Source organism: Osmerus mordax, chromosome 7 (assembly GCF_038355195.1).
Source record: "Osmerus mordax isolate fOsmMor3 chromosome 7, fOsmMor3.pri, whole genome shotgun sequence".
Taxonomy (NCBI): domain Eukaryota; kingdom Metazoa; phylum Chordata; class Actinopteri; order Osmeriformes; family Osmeridae; genus Osmerus; species Osmerus mordax.
Window position 1 is genome coordinate 16,823,260 of NC_090056.1, and position 18,197 is coordinate 16,841,456.

The window sequence follows — 18,197 nt, forward strand, 5'->3', positions numbered from 1 at the left end:
GTAGGCTATAGGCTACAGTGTTTTCAAAGTGGACCAAACGTTGTGCTGGTGTGTGTATAGCAGCGCTGTGCACTTTTATTGTACCTCAAATGGTCTCTTTTCCCTATACAACTGATAGGTATAGCTGATTGGACGAGTACCGTGTAGTCCGCCCACTTGTTAGGGTGACAGCTCCTTAGAAACGCCCCATGTTGATGCTGCTGTCAGTGGATACAAGCCGACCTGGACAAGAATAAGTGTAACCACTCCTTTTAACAAAGTAACGACGATAATAATCCCACTCTGTTACTTATTATTCAACCGATATTTGTTGTTGTATTTATCACAGCATAGGCTGTTATCCGATATAAATTTCCAAGCAGCACGAAGCTTAGACAGGAAAGAGGTATCCCCACTATAGCACGTCGGACATCATCAGAATTTTCCTGTGAGGTCGGAAGAACCCCTGAATGAAATGACAGACTCGGTTGTTGACGGGATGCTGGACGTTAAACAAGCTACAAAATATGTCAAAGAAAGCGAGAACGTTGCAGAAAAGTATTCTGCTATGACCGTGAGCAAAAATAGCGACATGAACATGAACGTGGGCGAATTGCCCTCTGCCGCATTCACTGCGGTCCCCACTCTCAAATCTGTCAAGAAGGTACGTAATAATCATCATCAATATTCACTGTAACCGTGTGATGGGATGTGTGAGAAAACCGCAATGGGTGCAGCTTATAGCAGTAATATCCAGTTCATTACATAAAAAATGAGTGTTTGTTAATTGTTGTCATTTGTTTCGTTATAAAGGTAGGCTTATGCCCCCTGCAAATTCCTTGAAAGCGCATTCTTCAAAACACTAGTGTCCCAAGTGAATTGGGATTTGCTGATTACTTATTCCATTAGGTTAGTTCAACTGGCAACCACTCTGTAAGTGCGGACGTAAATATAGTGTCAAGGGTGTTTGCACAGTGTTACCTTGAAAGCAAAAGAGTCACCAGATCCACTAATGTAACCTTTGTTAGCTTTTTCTTTTCTTCATTAATAACTCAAATGAAAGAAATAGTCATTGTGGCATTCTGACTCAGATCACCAAAACAAGCAACTATATCACACGAAACACGTTTCAGTATGGGGTGATGCAGGCTTAATTGTCATGACCCAACTTCTGAATGTACTATATCTATTTTTTTTCCGAGAGCACTGCAAAGTCCAGTAGGAATCCTAAGATGGGTACACGGCATACAGAGAGCAGATCCAAGGTTTGTGCCGTGGCTTATTAAAGCCAGAACATTGCCTCTGCCCCCTGTCTGGCAGGACATTATGTTTTCTCTGGAGAGAGCCTAAGGGAGTTTGATTTTAAACACATTGGAAATTGGAAGAATGTGACTCGCTCTTGTGAAAACAAAGCTCTTTGTTATGAATCAATTTGAGAACACTTTATCCCTTGTCCAAGTACCTGTTGAGTGTTCTGTTTCTTTGTGAGATGAGCTTTGGGTTAAATTACCCATTAAGATAATTTCTGTGAGATAGTAACATACTATCACATGGCAAGTTTAAGTATAAGGGTTGATTAAACAACACCCTTTTATCTTTGAAAATGATCATAAGTTTCAACAAAGCAGTATCCTATTACCAAATCACTGAATAAATTCATGGACAGTAAAAAAATAGTTTATTTTACTGTGTCGTTATAGAGAGTGCTATAATGCAGTAATGAGAAATTGAAGATCATTCTGCCACGAAGCCCTACTCTGACACTTGAGTGTATGGATTTGTGTGCATGTGTTGGTAGCCATGGTATTAGTGGTGTCACTCCAAGTGGTCAATGCTCAGCCCAATGTCATACATGCACATTCAATAGCTCCATTAGTCAATCTATTCTATCTTTTATCCAACTGTTATGCAATAGGTCATCCCTCTGGAAGTTCATTGCTGGCTTTAATTGTATACTGTACATAATGTATATGCATACTTTTTTATTTTGGTTCTGGAAACTTCAAGAATTAGACATGCGCACATGGTGTTCTAATGTATGATTCTTGGATAACATACTTACAGTAAGTCAAGGTCAAATCCAGGTGCCTGCAAGATTCTATCAAGCCATACCGTGAAATGTAGGATATTTGCACGAGAACACAATGAAATTTGAAACCTAGTATACATATTTAGGAAGTGTTTACTGTGAAATCAATGTGCACATGGTTCTATTTTGAAAACAACAGTAAATGTGTCATGCTCATGGCGTGTGACCATTGGTGTATGAGTCATGTTTAAAGTGTCTATAAGCTGAGAAATATGACATGTCCATACCGACTGGTCCTGGGCATTTTCCCTGCTTCTTTCAAGACACACGCTGGATTTCACCCAGGCTGTTCTTAAGCCAACCTTTCTTATCGCTGCCATACTCTGTGACCTTGAGCTTGCTTTCATATTCTTCGATGTCCTCAAGGTATTCTCCTCACAAACGTTCAACAAGAGAACAACAGGATCCTACTGCTGTAGGGCTGCTTTGCGAGTGTGGACATAGCAGCTCTATCCAGTGTGTCAGTTAATAACATTCAATCCCATCTGTGTTGTAGAAGAAGGGTCCCATCATTATGAAGGTCAGACAGTTTGTAGGAAGGATTATCACCCTGTTTCTCAAAACACTTGTAAGCTGTCACGTTGCTGTGGAACTAGACAGCTGATGCCGGCACTGGGCTGGTGTTCTAACCTCACAAACTTGACTTCACTAATTCTCAATTCCAGTTATGCTGATGCAGAAGTTTTTCCATGGTGGTGACAGATCAATGACTTGTGGCTCACAGTTTTTTGAACTGTTATTTATGTATGATTAGAGCCGGGGGGGAAAAGCATTAGCCTCTTGTTAAGGCTCTTCGTTAGCCCTGTGTGTCTGTGGATTAATGGTGCAGTCAGATGGTGGCCATGGTATTAGTGGTGTCACTCCAAGTGGTTAATGCTCAGCCCAATGTCCCAGTCACCATCACCGGACCAAAGTCTATGGGCCTGAGCATTCATCTGAGACAGGAAGAGACACAAGGAGAAAGAGTGTGAGGAGGTGGTGGCACTTTAGGCTATATAGGAGAGAATGTGACCCGAAGGCCTGTGGATGCTGGAAGCTTTTGCAAACATTGTTAAATTCCCCCTCAATCCTGTTTTTATTAGTAGGCCTGGCAAGGAACCAGCAGAAGGACAATTCAAGCTTATGTGACCATTGGTAGATTAAGAAGAAAAGGTTTACAGTAGGTGTGTGTGCGTACCCTGTGCTTGCTTGTGTGTGTGTGTGTGGTTGTGCACATGCTTGTCCGTGTGGGGTTGTGTGAACGTGATCCTCTGAGAGTACAGTTTGTGTTTGTGTGTTTATGTGTTCACAGTCTGTTCTTCCCTGATCTATAACACCATCTCTAATATCGGAGCTGCTTGTCAAGGGCATAGACAGACATAGGGAGAGAAGAGGGCTGGTCTGGTTGGACACCCCACGCTAAAAGGATGGTAATCTGTCAGGCCCTCCTTTAGTCTCAGCACCAACCCCAATCCTAACCCTGCCCCTATCTGGCAGTGTACAGTGATAATAACATCGGGGCCACCTAGCACCATCCCTCAGAAGACACAGCAGGCTGAGAGAGAGAGGCAGGAACATAGACCAGACGATGGCAGCTATGGCACACCACAGGCAGGGTCACGGCCACGGGCACGGTCACGGAAGAGAACGGGTAAGTCATGGATTTAGGCTGAAGCTTCTCTCCAAACAGTTTTTGGATGTAATATTTCAGACATGAATGTCAGGGAAGAATGAATGTCTTCTGAAAGTGAAATACTGTTGCTGCTAGTAGGCACTCTGCAGCTTTGACTAATATCTGTTCACCTTTACTTAGTTTAATTATATTTGGATTTCCTTGTGTAAAGCATTTTAACAGTGGTGGTTGGCAGCAGATCAAATATGAGCGAGACCAACAGAATCCTTTTAATTGAGTGACTAAGACTTTTAATAAGACAAACTGCTGGACAAGTAGACACCTGCAAAACACTGTAAATATTTCTGTGATTTAGCCTTTAGTGTCTTTAATTTCTTTGGAATATAACTAGTAAAGTAGCCTTTTTATGTATATAAATCAATTTTTTTATCGTTTTTATTTCTATAACTGTTTTTTATTTTTTTAATGTCAGAGGGTTTCATAGATAAGTGTTTTTTCTATTTTTGCTTGTCTGTCTTTTGAGGTCAGTACAACATTAAAATGCTTCACAACTCCCCTTGAACCCCAGTCGATTCCTCACAAGTGTGTGCTGGCTCAAAGCAAACACCACATGCTTTTCCACAGAAACGTGAGGCAGTGCAAACAGTCAGCTGCGTAAACAGCTAGAAGCAGTGCCATATTCTCCATGGGGTCTCATGACCTTCTTGTCTTTCATTTTGCTGTATTGTTTAAATGATACCTGACCAAGCGTCAACACAGACTTCGGTCTATGTTTTGGGTTAACATAGACCTACAGTACGTAGATGTTTCTGGGGAATAATGTTATGACAATCACACCAACCCAGCTAAACTGAATGGAAAGGTCAATGCATTTCACACAAAGAGAAACATTGTTGCGGACACCCTTTTAAAAGCTGAGTACAGTATTTATTGCTATTTGAATGTGTGAGGACCCATGGCTAACTATCCATACAACTTTGATGTTACCTAACTGTTACTCAACCAGTGTATGCATTTTACATTTAGTCATTTAGCAAACGCTCTTATCCAGAGCGACTTACAGTAAGTACAGGGACATTCCCCTGAGGCAAGTAGGGTGAAGTGCCTTGCCCAAGGACACAACGTCAGTTGGCATGACCGGGAATCGAACTGGCAACCTTCGGATTACTAGTCCGACTCCCTCACCGCTCAGTCACCTGACTCCCTATGCAACCACATTTTTCATGGAATTACCAGTATTGCGTGTTGTGTCAACATACACATCAGCTTTCGACATCAGCTTTCGGTCTAAACACTCATTTATGCATATGAAACAATCCATGTAGCTGACCCTGCAGGGACAATGAACATGAATAGAATCATTGACACAGAGAGTTCTCAAATCATGCATAACAGAGAGGCAACTCTGGAAGCCATAACCTGATCTAGAGGTGCTTTGTTGAACTTTGGGAGTGGCATTGAAGGCATAATCTTTTGAAGTAAAACAATCCAGGAAACAAAAGTGTGAAGAAACATCCACCAATCCATACAATCTTGAAGATTTTGGATGGTACAGCAATAATTGCCAGAAAGGACTGTTACTGTAAGTTACTGTAAGATAATATTAACTGCTCACATTGTCATTTGTAAATTGTAATTCTTTGTAAATGTCTAATAGTGACACAGAATGCATAATTTTGCAGAAATCCACCAGTTCCGATGATGATGATGTATAATTGATTTCATCCACGTCATTCATTGCTGGATCTGAAGGCTTGTTGCTAAATTAGTCCCCAGCTCTGTGTAGAAGTCAGCAATCACATCACATTAGTGGAGGAACAGCAGTACCTTGAGGGTGAGCCTGCTGGGCCTTAGAAGCAGACCGGATCTCTTCTGTTTAGCAATCTCAGCGACAGTCCAGGGTCTCTCCCTCCATGCTTCACCAGCCTGATGGCTTTCTGTGCCTGTCAGCAGATGACTTCCCCATGCCAGCCCATGCCTATAGGGGTATAGCACCGCATTCGGCCTCCCCACACCCTCCAGTACCCAGTTTGGCTTGCCTCGACGATGTCCAGTTTGCTCTCCCTAATCTGTCTAATGTTGAAGACATGATTGGGGGGGCCCCACATGTTCAGACAGATCTTATCACTGCGTGTCCATGAGCCTGTCAGTGGATTTGTCAGGTGCTAAATCTAGACTGTGGCTCAGAACTGCTACTTTTACACACACCATTGTTTCGCATGGGGCTATTTTTGAGATAAGGTTTTGTTATATGAATAAATGTTGTTTATAGTTAAGTAATTACAGGATGTCTTGTTTGGATTGAGTCTTGAGGCAGGATATATATTTTACACCAGAAAAAATACGTTGACATATTAGGCCTACTGTGCACTTATCCTTTTAAACCAGACTTTGACATGGTAACGAGCCATGCAAGAGCGGAACCCTGTGTATTTGAACAAAGCATAAGTCATAGAGCAGGATAGAGTGGTTCAAATGTATTTTGGTCCTACCTCAACACGCACTCACTTTCAAACAATCTCAATGATTCATTTGCCCTGTGTGACGAGGCGAGCTCTGGTGAAACCAGCCCAAGGATATCAGCTCCGGCGTTTGATAAAGACCACAGCTTGGTGGTTTGGTGATCACAGCTAGTCATAATGGGCACACTGCTTGAATAGTTTAAGTAAACATGATTTTACCAGCAGAACCTTGGCAAGCAGTGGATAAGTCTACAAAGTCACTGCTCTTATGTCTGTCAGTGTTATCCACAGTACAGTTACAGTATGTTGTCATTTGTCACAAAACTTACCCTACTTTTTGTGAATTGTCCTGGTATCCTCCACAGTATTATCAAATAAACCAAGTCTAAGCCATGCCTAAGACTGATTAGAGGTTGTATGATATAACTAATGCGTTGTTTTGCCGAACAGATCCATTCATGAAATGTTGTTTCTTGTCTTCACCATTTGTCCCCTGCAGATCCAGTTTGCTAATGCAGAAGACAAGCAGGAGTTCAGCAGATACCCCACCAAGGCAGGCCGGCGCTCCCTCTCTCGGTCCATCTCTCAGTCTTCAACAGATAGCTACAGCTCAGGTACTACGCACACATATACAGTATATTTACTATTCTAACTAGCGTGTAAACATTACCCCTACTAGCGTGTAAACATTACCCCTAACAACCTGAACCCTATGTGTAACCCCCTCATCCCCCAGTCCCCTCACACACACACACATACTTTAGTCTCTTTATGTCTTACTACTTGGGAGTCAAGTGGCTGAGGCAATCGGGCTAGTAATCAGAAGGTTGCCGGTTCGATTCCTGGCGTTGCAAAATGACGTTGTGTCCTTGGGCAAGGTACTTCACCCTACTTGCCTCGGGGGAATGTCACTATACTTACTGTAAGTCGCTCTGGATAAGAGCGTCTGCTAAATGTAAATGTACTATTCTTGAGGGTGTTTGATTCTTACAAGTACCACACACACACATATTCTCTTTTTTTGCCACATCATGAGCATGACCCTTTTCTCTCTCTCTCCCTCCATGCCAAGCTGCCTCGTACTCCGACAGCTCAGATGACGATACCTCCCCCAGGGACAAGGACCAGGCCAACACCCAGGGCCGCAGCGACTTCTGCGTCAAGAACATCAAACAGGCTGAGTTTGGACGACGGGAGATTGAGATCGCAGAACAAGGTGTGAAATCACTGTGTTTGTGAAGTGTTTTTTCTCACACATGCACAGAAAGACTACACTTGTGGTATCCGCAGTACCTGGCAAGTGATTTGACTGGACTGCAGTTTGTCTTCTCAAAACCCTGAACGGTGAAGGGTCTTTCAAAGTGAATAATACAGAGGGTTCTATTCTCACAGGACTGAGCACTGAAAGTTCTCTGAGTTCCTGCAACACGACTCCTGTTCTCTCCAGAGTCCAGGGAATCCTATCATATGGCGTCCATTTTGCTGCCTCTGCATTGTCTGAATGAACGATTGATACTGAGGCCCTGATGACTTACATTAGCTCATCACCTGGGGTTGTGTCATCACTGTTGTCCAGGGAAACAAGACAAGGGCACACTTTGTCTTTCTCTCTCTCTCTCTCTTTCTCTCTCTCTCTCTCTCTCTCTCTCTCTCTCTCTCTCTCTCTCTCTCACACGCTCGTTTGCTCGCTCGCTCACTCTCTCTGGCTCACTCACAAGCACACACACACACGCACACATACACACTCTCTCCTCTTTCCCCCTGCTCTACAGAGGATTGCTGGGGGTGTGGTGAGTAAGTGTTCAGTAAGTGGTCTACATATATGCTATGTATAGTTGCTTCATGGGGATCAACAGCCGCTGCTGACAGCTCTGTTCCACCAGCCTCCGGTCATTTACTGCACCATTCATGTAGTTACCCTGAATCACACTCTATCGTTACATAATATATCCTAAACCCTTAGTATTCCTGGGCTTTTCCCTCACATGTTACCTCTACCACACACTAGCCTTGATTGTATGCTGTCTTTTTCAGTTGACTTCTGTTTCATTTACATTTACATTCAGTCATTTTAGCAGACACTCTTATCCAGAGCGACTTACAGTAAGTACAGGGACATTCTCCTGAGGCAAGTAGGGTGAAGTGCCTTGCCCAAGGACACAACGTCATTTTGCACAGCCGGGAATCGAACCAGCAACCTTCGGATTACTAGCCCAATTCCCTAACCGCTCAGCCACCTGACTCCCCTAGTGTTTCGATTCTTTCTCTTAATTACACTCTACCTCTCTCATCCCTCCCTCCTGCCTGTCCACAGACATGTCTGCCCTGATCTCCCTGAGGAAGCGAGCCCAGGGAGAGAAGCCTCTGGCTGGGGCCAAGGTTGTGGGCTGCACCCACATCACTGCTCAGACAGCGGTAGGTCCTTTTTCTTCCATGTATGTTGGCACTCAATTCACCCTTTTGCATTGTGACAGTTTTATACTCATTTATTAAAATGTCCACATCTTGTGCATGTGACGTGTGTGTGTGCGTGTGTGTCTTCTATTTGTGTGCGTGTGTGTTCTCGTTGCAATCAGGTTCTGATTGAGACTCTGGTAGCCCTGGGTGCACAGTGCCGCTGGACTGCCTGCAACATCTACTCCACTCAGAACGAGGTGGCAGCTGCCCTAGCAGAGACTGGTGAGACCCCCCCCCCCCCAAACTTGTCTCTTCCTCTTTCTTTCAGACTTTCTGTCTCTGTCACTCAATCTTTCTGTCCCTCCCCCATCTCATTCCTTCTCTACCTCCTTAGGGGTACCTGTGTTTGCGTGGAAGGGCGAGTCGGAGGATGACTTCTGGTGGTGCATCGACCGCTGCGTCAGCAACGATGGCTGGCAGGCCAACATGGTATCAGCATCAAACGGATATCTACGTTTGTGTGACGATGGCAGGCCATCAGATTCTGACTCCTGTTGCGATGTTCTGTTTATGATATCGTGGGTGTGTAGATTCTGGATGACGGGGGGGACCTGACCCACTGGGTTTATAAGAAGCACCCCAGCGTGTTCAAGAAGGCCCGGGGCATTGTGGAGGAGAGCGTCACTGGAGTCCACAGGTTAAATGCAAACACTAAAACAAATTGAAATTATAAATAATATCATAATTTGATATGCACTTGATATTCATTACGTTAATGTTTATTGATGTAACATACTGTGTATTTTGTCATATGTAGGCCAAACTGTTTTTGTATTATTTGATAAAATGGCAGATGATTATATGATTCTTTTTATTGGTTATTCTGATCCTTACACACGGTGTGTACCCAGGTTGTACCAGTTGTCCAAGGCTGGCAAACTGTGTGTCCCTGCCATGAATGTGAACGACTCTGTCACCAAGCAGAAGTTTGACAACCTCTACTGCTGCCGAGAGTCCATCCTGGATGGGTAAATATACGAAAATCCTAACTTCACATATTTATATGTATATAAATTGTTTTTAAATATTTTAATAACCGTTCTACTGCTCTGATGTGACAACAATCCCATCCATAATGTTCCTGTAGTTTGAAGAGGACCACCGACGTGATGTTTGGAGGAAAACAAGTGGTGGTGTGTGGTTATGGAGAGGTGAGTCTGGCAGACATGCTGTCCTGTGGAGTGGTCTCTGTTTGGTCTGACACCAGGATGTCTCTCTCTAGGTGGGGAAGGGTTGCTGCACTGCGCTGAAAGCCTTGGGAGCCATTGTGTGCATCACAGAGATCGACCCCATCTGTGCCCTGCAAGGCTGGTGAGGGTCTAAAACAACATGCTGCTAATCTATTAAAAACACCAATAGGCCACCAATATCTAGTATACTGTGTCCCAATACATGTGAATATTCGTTTGAAAGTTAGTTACTGAATAAGCCCTGCCGTTTGTGTCCTCACAGCATGGATGGATTCAGAGTGGTCAAGCTGAATGAGGTCATTCGTCAGATGGACGTAGTGATAACTTGCACAGGTCAATAGAAAATCTGTTCATCTATGTTAACTTTACTTGCTAATAACTAAACATATATTTGCTTTAGATTTTTTTTAATATTCCAGTTGTATATGAGTGTACAGGAGTAGAAAAGTGGGATGTTTCTCTGTCCACAGGTAATAAGAATGTGGTGACCAGAGAGCAGCTGGACCGCATGAAGAACGGATGCATTGTGTGCAACATGGGACATTCCAATACTGAGATTGATGTGGTGAGTTTTACAGTTACTGTCCCAAATGAAGGCTGTGTGCGTGTGTACGAGTGTGTATTGTGCTGTTGCACCAACTCATGCACTGTTGCCTGTGTCTCCAGGCCAGTCTGCGAAGCCCCGAGCTCACCTGGGAGAGGGTGCGTTCTCAGGTGGACCATGTCATCTGGCCCGACGGCAAGCGAGTAGTCCTCCTGGCTGAGGTAACAAACCACCCCTGCCTCACCTGGCTCGAACCACACATTTCACACACTTTGGAGTCTTTCTAGTAACGCAAGATGCCTTTTCTCCCCCACTGTAGCTCTTCAGTCTCTCCCACCAGCAGGACATGTGTGGTGTTCCACAGTGATCCCTATCCTGGACTGTTGTTTCTTGTTTCTTTGTGTTTTGATTTCAGAGTTCGTAGTGTCGGCTTTCTCAGCACGGTACTTCACACAGTGCGTATGCTTTGACTCATTTGTCCTCTGTGTGGGTTCTCAGGGTCGGCTGTTGAACCTGAGCTGCTCCACGGTGCCCACGTTTGTCTTGTCCATCACCGCCACCACTCAGGTAAACTATGCTTGTTGAGGTGATATTCGTGGAAATGAGAAAGCAAGAAAAGAGGAAATGTAATATTAATATTATGGGATACTTCTAGGTCAAAGTCTGTTCTTATTATTCATGCTTCTGACTCTAGACGTTTGCTAAAAAATAGGCTTTAGGTAGGTTTGTGATAGTTGTGGTTTATCTCTGGGAGAATTCTCTGGATGACTGATCACAGGTATGTGTGTGTCCAGGCTCTGGCCCTAATCGAGCTCTTCAATGCTCCAGAGGGCCGCTACAAACAAGATGTCTATCTCTTGCCTAAGAAGATGGGTAAGAGTCTGCATTCAGCTGAAAACACCCCACGTGTTATTTAATTGGAGACAGAGATGGCAAAGTACACACTTCCTTCACTCAAGTAGACCTTTCAATCTTTTGAGAAAAAACTTTTGTGAAACTTTTTTTTGTTGAAACTTTTTCCTGAAATTTTGTTTTCAATCTTTTCACACAGTGAAAGAAGAGGAGAGAGATCATGTAGAAATACAGATTAAAACTAAAGTAACAAGCCTGGCTTGAACATTTAAGAAGTAGAAAGTACAGATATTTGTGTAAAAAAAGTCGTGAAAGTAAAAAATTGAAATACCAGAAAACTATACTTAAGTACAGAGACATAAATAAAAGCCGACTATTTCACATGTAGATTTGACAGAAAACTTGGAACATAGTAGGCCTACGTTTGCACAAGCAGCACAACGTGAACATTTCGTCTATCTCTGCCTCACTGTGGCTTAATATCGCCACCTAGTGCTTTAAATATACAGCTGCATTTTCCAAGCTTGGATTTTCAATACAAGTTTAAATTGAGATTTTTTTTCTAAATTGTAATTCCATTGTAGCTCACAAACTTCATTTCTTCCAGATGAGTATGTGGCCAGCTTGCATCTGCCCAACTTTGATGCCCACCTGACAGAGCTGTCTGACGAGCAGGCTAAGTATATGGGCCTGAACAAGAACGGCCCTTTCAAACCAAACTACTACAGGTAGAATGTTCCATAATAACTCTCTGTACACCATATATTAGTCATGTCATATTTATTCTCCATAATTCACCACATGTTAACCATAACCATGAAAGTAAAATTACACATATGAATTGGTTTGGACAGCTTATGTTTGTTAATACACTGTATTAATCAGACTGAACCCTCTCTGTGTTAACAGGTATTAATGGGAGTGCCCGATGTTGTGCCTGGTGCTATGACCCTCAACACAAACGCTAAAAGATTGATAAAAAATATTATTTAATTTTGTAAATTGCTATAAAAGGGAATAATTATTTTACTGAATTATTTTACTCCTGAATGTAATAACTTATAATTATTTTTCAGGCATTGACATACCTTCACCAAAAAAATACATGTACTGTCTGTGTTAGAAACAATTATTTTTACATTAAGAAACTATTATAAGTGTTGACCAAATAATCCTTTACAGTGTCTGTGTGAAAATGCTTGCTTGCAAGTTCACATCTCTAAATGTAATTATTCCGTTATTTATGCTCAATCACAAAGTTTGTAGTATGTTGCTATAGTCAGTTCTTTTGAAATTCATACTTGATGCCAAAAAAATTACAAAATAACGATGGTACCATTTAAAAAACAAGCCTGTTTGTGTTCTGTGTTAAGTGTCAGACGACTGACCTTTTAAACTGAAGTAGCCTACATTCCATGAGCTAGAGCCAGGAGTGACCAGGCATCACGCGCTTTTTTGTGTCTGATATTGTAGTCGAAGTGTTCTACAAATCACCTACTGCATTGATGATTCCCATGGGCTGGTATCTGCATACTTGCCTTAATGTTATGGTATGAATGTGCCTTCTGAGCTGCTTACTTTAGCCTATCAGTGAAACCCATTATATTGGTTAGGTTGGTATTTGTTAGGAATAATTAGATTGTTACACTGGGTATGTGCAGTAACCTACATCTTCGAAACGATTCTTTCATAGTTCAAACGTAAATTAAATATGTAAGTTACACTTCATTACTTTCACATTCTATTTTGTCCCAAGATGATTTTGACATCGTGTGATTACAAATAATATATGTCTGTAAATGAATATCAGCAATAAACGCCATATAACAAAAGTAAATAAACCTCGATCTATGTCCAAATGTCCCGTTTTCGCATCTTCTTGTGTGTAAGAGTAAACAGCGTTGATTGGTCACAGGCTTTTTCTTTGCAGACGTTCTCGTACGTTCCTGAACATGTTGCACTATTATTGTCAATCCAGAATGTTCCCTCAGTCCGCCCAGTGTTTACATGACGGTGGAATCAGCTTCGAGTCGCTTCCCGTTCTAGAATATTCAGTCGCTTTCGCGAAGTTCTAAGGCAGCCTCATTTACTAAAATGAACAGTTACGTCAACAAGAGCGTGACGTAAAGGGAGCGTTCTAGAAACTAGCTTTCACTATATAAGCAACCAGTTCAGACGGTCGAGGCATTACTTTTTGAAAGACTCAAGACGCCGCAGGAGCGAAACCTAAACACACGGAAAACTTCTCAGCAAAGCTCTTTGAGCTCCCTCCGACGAGAATAAAATTGTGAGTACAAATAATCTTAATGTAACGGTTTTTAGAGAGAACAGAACTGATGATATGTGACGTTTTTACTTAACGAATAATTCCACAATAAGCTTTTATTTTCTTAGAATTGTTTATTTTATTGCTATTCACTCATTTATTATAGCCATGTAAACTATTGGTACGCTTTCTTTTCTTTTACCAATAACTCTACAGAAACAATCCAAGATGTCTTCAGCAAAAGGAGTATCTATTGGCATTGATCTCGGTACAACCTACTCCTGTGTGGGAGTGTTTCAGCATGGGAAGGTTGAGATTATTGCCAATGACCAAGGAAACAGAACCACCCCTAGCTATGTGGCCTTCACTGACAATGAAAGGCTAATTGGAGATGCCGCGAAAAACCAGGTGGCCATGAATCCCACCAACACCGTCTTCGATGCCAAACGGCTGATTGGCCGAAAGTTTGACGATCCCATTGTACAGTCTGACATGAAGCTTTGGCCCTTCAATGTCATCAGTGACGGTGGGAAGCCCAAGGTCCAGGTGGAGTACAAAGGGGAGACAAAGGCCTTCTACCCTGAGGAAATCTCATCCATGGTTCTAGTGAAGATGAAGGAGATAGCAGAGGCCTACCTTGGTCAGAAGGTGTCCAATGCAGTCATCACAGTTCCAGCTTACTTTAATGACTCACAGAGGCAGGCCACCAAAGATGCTGGGGTCATCTCTGGCCTGAACGTCCTGAGGATTATCAATGAGCCCACAGCAGCTGCTATCGCATACGGCCTGGACAAGGGCAAAAGAGGGGAGCGCAATGTATTGATCTTTGATCTAGGTGGGGGTACCTTTGATGTGTCCATTCTGACCATTGAGGACGGCATCTTTGAGGTGAAGGCCACAGCTGGGGACACTCACCTGGGTGGGGAGGACTTTGACAACCGCATGGTCAACCACTTTATGGAGGAGTTCAAGAGGAAACACAAGAAGGACATCAGCCAGAATAAGAGGGCGGTGCGAAGGCTGCGCACGGCCTGTGAGAGGGCAAAGAGAACCCTGTCCTCCAGCACCCAGGCCAGCATCGAAATCGATTCTCTTTTTGAAGGTATCGACTTCTACACTTCCATCACCAGGGCGCGCTTTGAGGAGATGAATGCAGAGCTTTTCAGGGGAACCCTAGAACCAGTTGAGAAATCCCTGAGGGACGCCAAGATGGACAAGACTCAGATTCACGACATCGTCCTGGTCGGTGGCTCCACTCGAATCCCCAAGATCCAGAAGCTCCTGCAGGACTTCTTTAACGACAGGGAGCTCAACAAGAGCATCAACCCAGATGAGGCAGTGGCGTACGGGGCTGCTGTCCAGGCTGCCATCCTCATGGGAGACACCTCAGAGAACGTCCAGGACTTGCTTCTGCTGGACGTGGCACCTCTGTCCCTGGGGATTGAGACAGCAGGAGGAGTTATGTCAACCCTCATCAAACGTAACACCACCATCCCCACCAAGCAGACCCAGACCTTCTCCACTTACTCTGACAACCAGCCTGGAGTGCTTATTCAGGTGTATGAGGGGGAGAGGGCAATGACCAAGGATAACAACCTGCTTGGCAAGTTTGAGCTGACAGGAATTCCTCCTGCCCCAAGAGGGGTACCTCAGGTGGAGGTAACCTTTGACATTGATGCCAATGGCATTCTGAATGTGTCCGCTGTTGACAAAAGCACTGGCAAAGAAAACAAGATCACCATCACCAATGACAAGGGCCGTCTGAGCAAGGAGGAGATTGAGAGGATGGTGCAGGACGCTGAAAAGTACAAAGATGAGGATGATAGTCAGAGGGAGAAGATAGCTGCCAAGAACTCGTTTGAGTCTTACGCATTTAACGTGAAAAGCAGTGTGGAGGATGATAATATGAAAGGGAAGATAAGTGAAGATGATATAAAGAAGGTTGTTGAGAAGTGCAACCAGGCAATTTCCTGGTTGGAGAACAACCAACTGGCAGAGAAGGAAGAGTATGAACACCAGCAAAAGGAGCTAGAGAAAGTGTGTAACCCAATTGTGTCCAAGCTGTACCAGGGAGGGGCCCCAATGGGAGGGGCCCCAATGGGAGGCTGTGGTAGCGAGGCACGGTCCAGTTCCTCTCAGGGGCCTACTATTGAGGAGGTGGACTAAACACTGGATGGCCTCCTTCAGAGCATGCACTTTGGCATCTTTGCTGTAACCGGCCATGTTTTCACTGCAAGTGTACCTTAATGTTATTCAAAGCTTCCAAAAACAATGTGATATTTCAAACACACTAATTTTGTATAGGAAGACAACACCTTTAGTTATGTTCAGGAGGTGTTCTCTTGCTTAGAAAATAGGGATTTTTGACCTTACATTTGAAACCCTGTTTGATAGTTTACAGATATATTAGTTTGGCTTGTCCATCTATTACTGTATATATACTGTATGTTGTTATTATCTTGTTCATCTCTTGATTTATCATAATAAAACTTTTCCAAGATTTCAAAGTAATCTGCTTCTGGGACTGACTATCTTGTACAGTAGGTTGGCTACCGAATATCAATAATTGGGTGTGCTTGCGTCAGCAAGGCACACACTGTTATCTCACATATATATTTATTATTATTATAATTTATTTTCCCACCCTAAAACTCTGTAAATGTTTGCACTACATAGACGTCACTGTCAAAATCTATAACAAACACCATGTTCTAACATAAGGATGCTCATAAGTGTGCGTGGTACCAGAACACCCTAGGCCGAAGGTCGATTATCGATTTTGTAATTATCAGAATCAGAAAGGGGTTTAATCGCCATGAAAGTTTGCACAGACAAGGAATTTACTTTAGCAGGAAGGTGCATACATTCAACATATAGGGAAATAAATCTTGAATAGTGGTGTAGAAGTCTAACTATACTAGTGGTACAAGGTCTATCTGATACTAAGGGGCTGTAAGAATTTAGGTTAAAATACAAATATAAAAGATTAAGTGGCTATGATACACAATATAAAAATACAAAAGTACAAATAGGGTAACTTAGTGCAAATATGACAAGGGTGCAGAAAAAGGCAAAGGTCCAAATATGGCAATGGTTTAAAGTCTGTTTAAAGTCTGTGTGAGCCTTTGGCCTTGTTGAAGATACCAGTGGCAGATGGAAAAAACTGTTCTTGTGGCGTGAGGTTTTGGTCCTGATGGACCGCAGCCTTCTGCTGGAGGGGAGTAATTGATGAAGAAAGTGTTTTGTCCGTCTCTTCATTAACAGAGTGACTAAATTCAGTTGAGTTCTGGATTTTAATAAGTATTATCAATCTGCAGATTGGGAGAGAAAACCAGACCTCTGACAATAAATGACAACACAACACCAGGTTTAGGTCTCAATCATGTCTCTCACCACTCTGAAGGCCGGAGGACCACCTTTTATAGGGGACAAGAATGTAAACATAGATAGTGACAGTCAGGCAGTTATGACGTTACAACAGTCTCAGAGAAAAAGATTCACAGATCATAACCCATGACAACTCTCAGACTAGAGAGATCATAGTTGGAGCTGTCCTTGTAATAATGTAAGCACACAGGAAATCCCAATTTCTTCCATAGTTGGAACGGCCAGCCAGATTATTCTAATAATGTCTGGCCTACTTCCACACCATTTACCTTTTCAGTTAAGCTTTAAACAAAATGATAGAAAATTGCTAATCTCTGAAATAGCATGAAATCCTAAATAAAAAGTAAAGGGTGTGGAAGTATGCCAGACATTATTAGAATAATCTGGTGTCAATTTGAGATTTTTTAACACACACTTGAAAAAGTTATTACATTTTGCGAGGATTTGATGCTATTTCAGAGATTAGCAATTTTCTATCATTTTGTTTAAAACTTAATTGAAACGGTAAAGGGTTTGGAAGTAGTTCAGACATTATTGGAATAATCTGGTGTATATTTGAGATTTTTCAGTACAATTTTGAAAAGGTTTTTAAATTTTGCAGGATTTCATGCTATTTCAGAGATTAGCGATTTTATACATATATTTCTTTTAAACGTAATTGAAAAAGTAAAGGTTGTGGAAGCAGGCCAGACATTATTAGAATAATCTGGTGACACTTTGGGGGTTTACATCCATAGAAATATAATGAAACATACATTTTCTAAATTGTACGTTTAGTTTTCACCCCGACCCTAACGCGAGGCTGCAAAGTAGCGTCTTCCGAATGTGAGACGAATGTCACCTCGGTCTAGTTTAGTATGTAATGCACCAAAATTACACTAGATAACATCATAGTCCTACGTTATGTTTGAGACATGATAGCAGTAATCATGTCAGAAATTGCCTTTATCTATTGGACAATATAACTGATAGGACAATATATAACTAATATGACAACATTAATAACATTAATAAACCTATATCAAATGTCCCGTTTTCGCATATCGTCTTGTTTGTAAGAGTAAACAGCGTTGTTTATTGGTCACAGGCTTTTTCTTTGTAGACGTTCGCGTACGTTCCTGAACATGTCGCACTATTATTGTCAATCCAGAATGTGCCCTCAGTCCGCCCAGTGTTTACATGACGGTGGAGTCAGCTTCGAGACGCTTCCAGTTCTAGAATATTCAGTCGCTTTCGCGAAGTTCCAAGGCAGCCTCAGTTACTAAAATGAACAGTTACGTCAACAAGAGCGTGACGTAAAGGGCGCGTTCTAGAAACTAGCTTTCACTATATAAGCAATCAGTTCAGACGGTCGAGGCA

The 18,197-nt window shown here is 42.6% G+C and overlaps 2 protein-coding genes across 4 annotated transcripts; both read left to right on the forward strand.

Moving 5' to 3' along the window:
- Nucleotides 1-229: 229 nt before the first annotated feature.
- On the forward strand, nucleotides 230-13,106 carry ahcyl1 (adenosylhomocysteinase-like 1). 3 transcript variants are annotated; one of them, XM_067239605.1, is made up of 17 exons: nucleotides 230-643; nucleotides 6,642-6,756; nucleotides 7,215-7,358; nucleotides 8,457-8,557; nucleotides 8,719-8,821; nucleotides 8,934-9,028; nucleotides 9,130-9,236; nucleotides 9,451-9,567; nucleotides 9,687-9,750; nucleotides 9,822-9,910; nucleotides 10,052-10,122; nucleotides 10,260-10,354; nucleotides 10,456-10,554; nucleotides 10,832-10,900; nucleotides 11,128-11,206; nucleotides 11,793-11,913; nucleotides 12,095-13,106. In XM_067239605.1, the coding sequence occupies exons 1-17, from the start codon at nucleotides 455-457 to the stop codon at nucleotides 12,099-12,101; spliced, it is 1,665 nt and encodes a 554-aa protein (XP_067095706.1). In that variant the 5' UTR covers nucleotides 230-454; the 3' UTR covers nucleotides 12,102-13,106. The 3 variants fall into 3 exon arrangements, with proteins under 3 accessions (XP_067095706.1, XP_067095707.1, XP_067095708.1); XM_067239607.1 differs by lacking the exon at nucleotides 230-643 and adding an exon at nucleotides 3,507-3,698 and having other exon boundaries at nucleotides 12,095-13,105; XM_067239606.1 differs by lacking the exon at nucleotides 12,095-13,106 and having other exon boundaries at nucleotides 11,793-11,917.
- A 239-nt stretch (nucleotides 13,107-13,345) lies between these two features.
- Nucleotides 13,346-15,944, forward strand: LOC136945649 (heat shock 70 kDa protein-like). Its single transcript, XM_067239601.1, has 2 exons — nucleotides 13,346-13,472; nucleotides 13,668-15,944. The coding sequence occupies exon 2, from the start codon at nucleotides 13,680-13,682 to the stop codon at nucleotides 15,615-15,617; it is 1,938 nt and encodes a 645-aa protein (XP_067095702.1). The 5' UTR covers nucleotides 13,346-13,472; nucleotides 13,668-13,679; the 3' UTR covers nucleotides 15,618-15,944.
- The last annotated feature ends 2,253 nt before the right edge of the window (nucleotides 15,945-18,197 follow it).

Bases quoted from the DNA above. Each gene is read 5' to 3' on its own strand.
- ahcyl1 (XM_067239605.1), top strand. From the start codon at position 455: ATGACAGACTCGGTTGTTGACGGGATGCTGGACGTTAAACAAGCTACA. The intron at 8,822-8,933 runs GTGAGACCCCCC...CTACCTCCTTAG, and splicing joins AGCTGCCCTAGCAGAGACTG to GGGTACCTGTGTTTGCGTGG. The intron at 10,901-11,127 runs GTAAACTATGCT...GTGTGTGTCCAG, and splicing joins CCATCACCGCCACCACTCAG to GCTCTGGCCCTAATCGAGCT.
- LOC136945649 (XM_067239601.1), top strand. From the start codon at position 13,680: ATGTCTTCAGCAAAAGGAGTATCTATTGGCATTGATCTCGGTACAACC.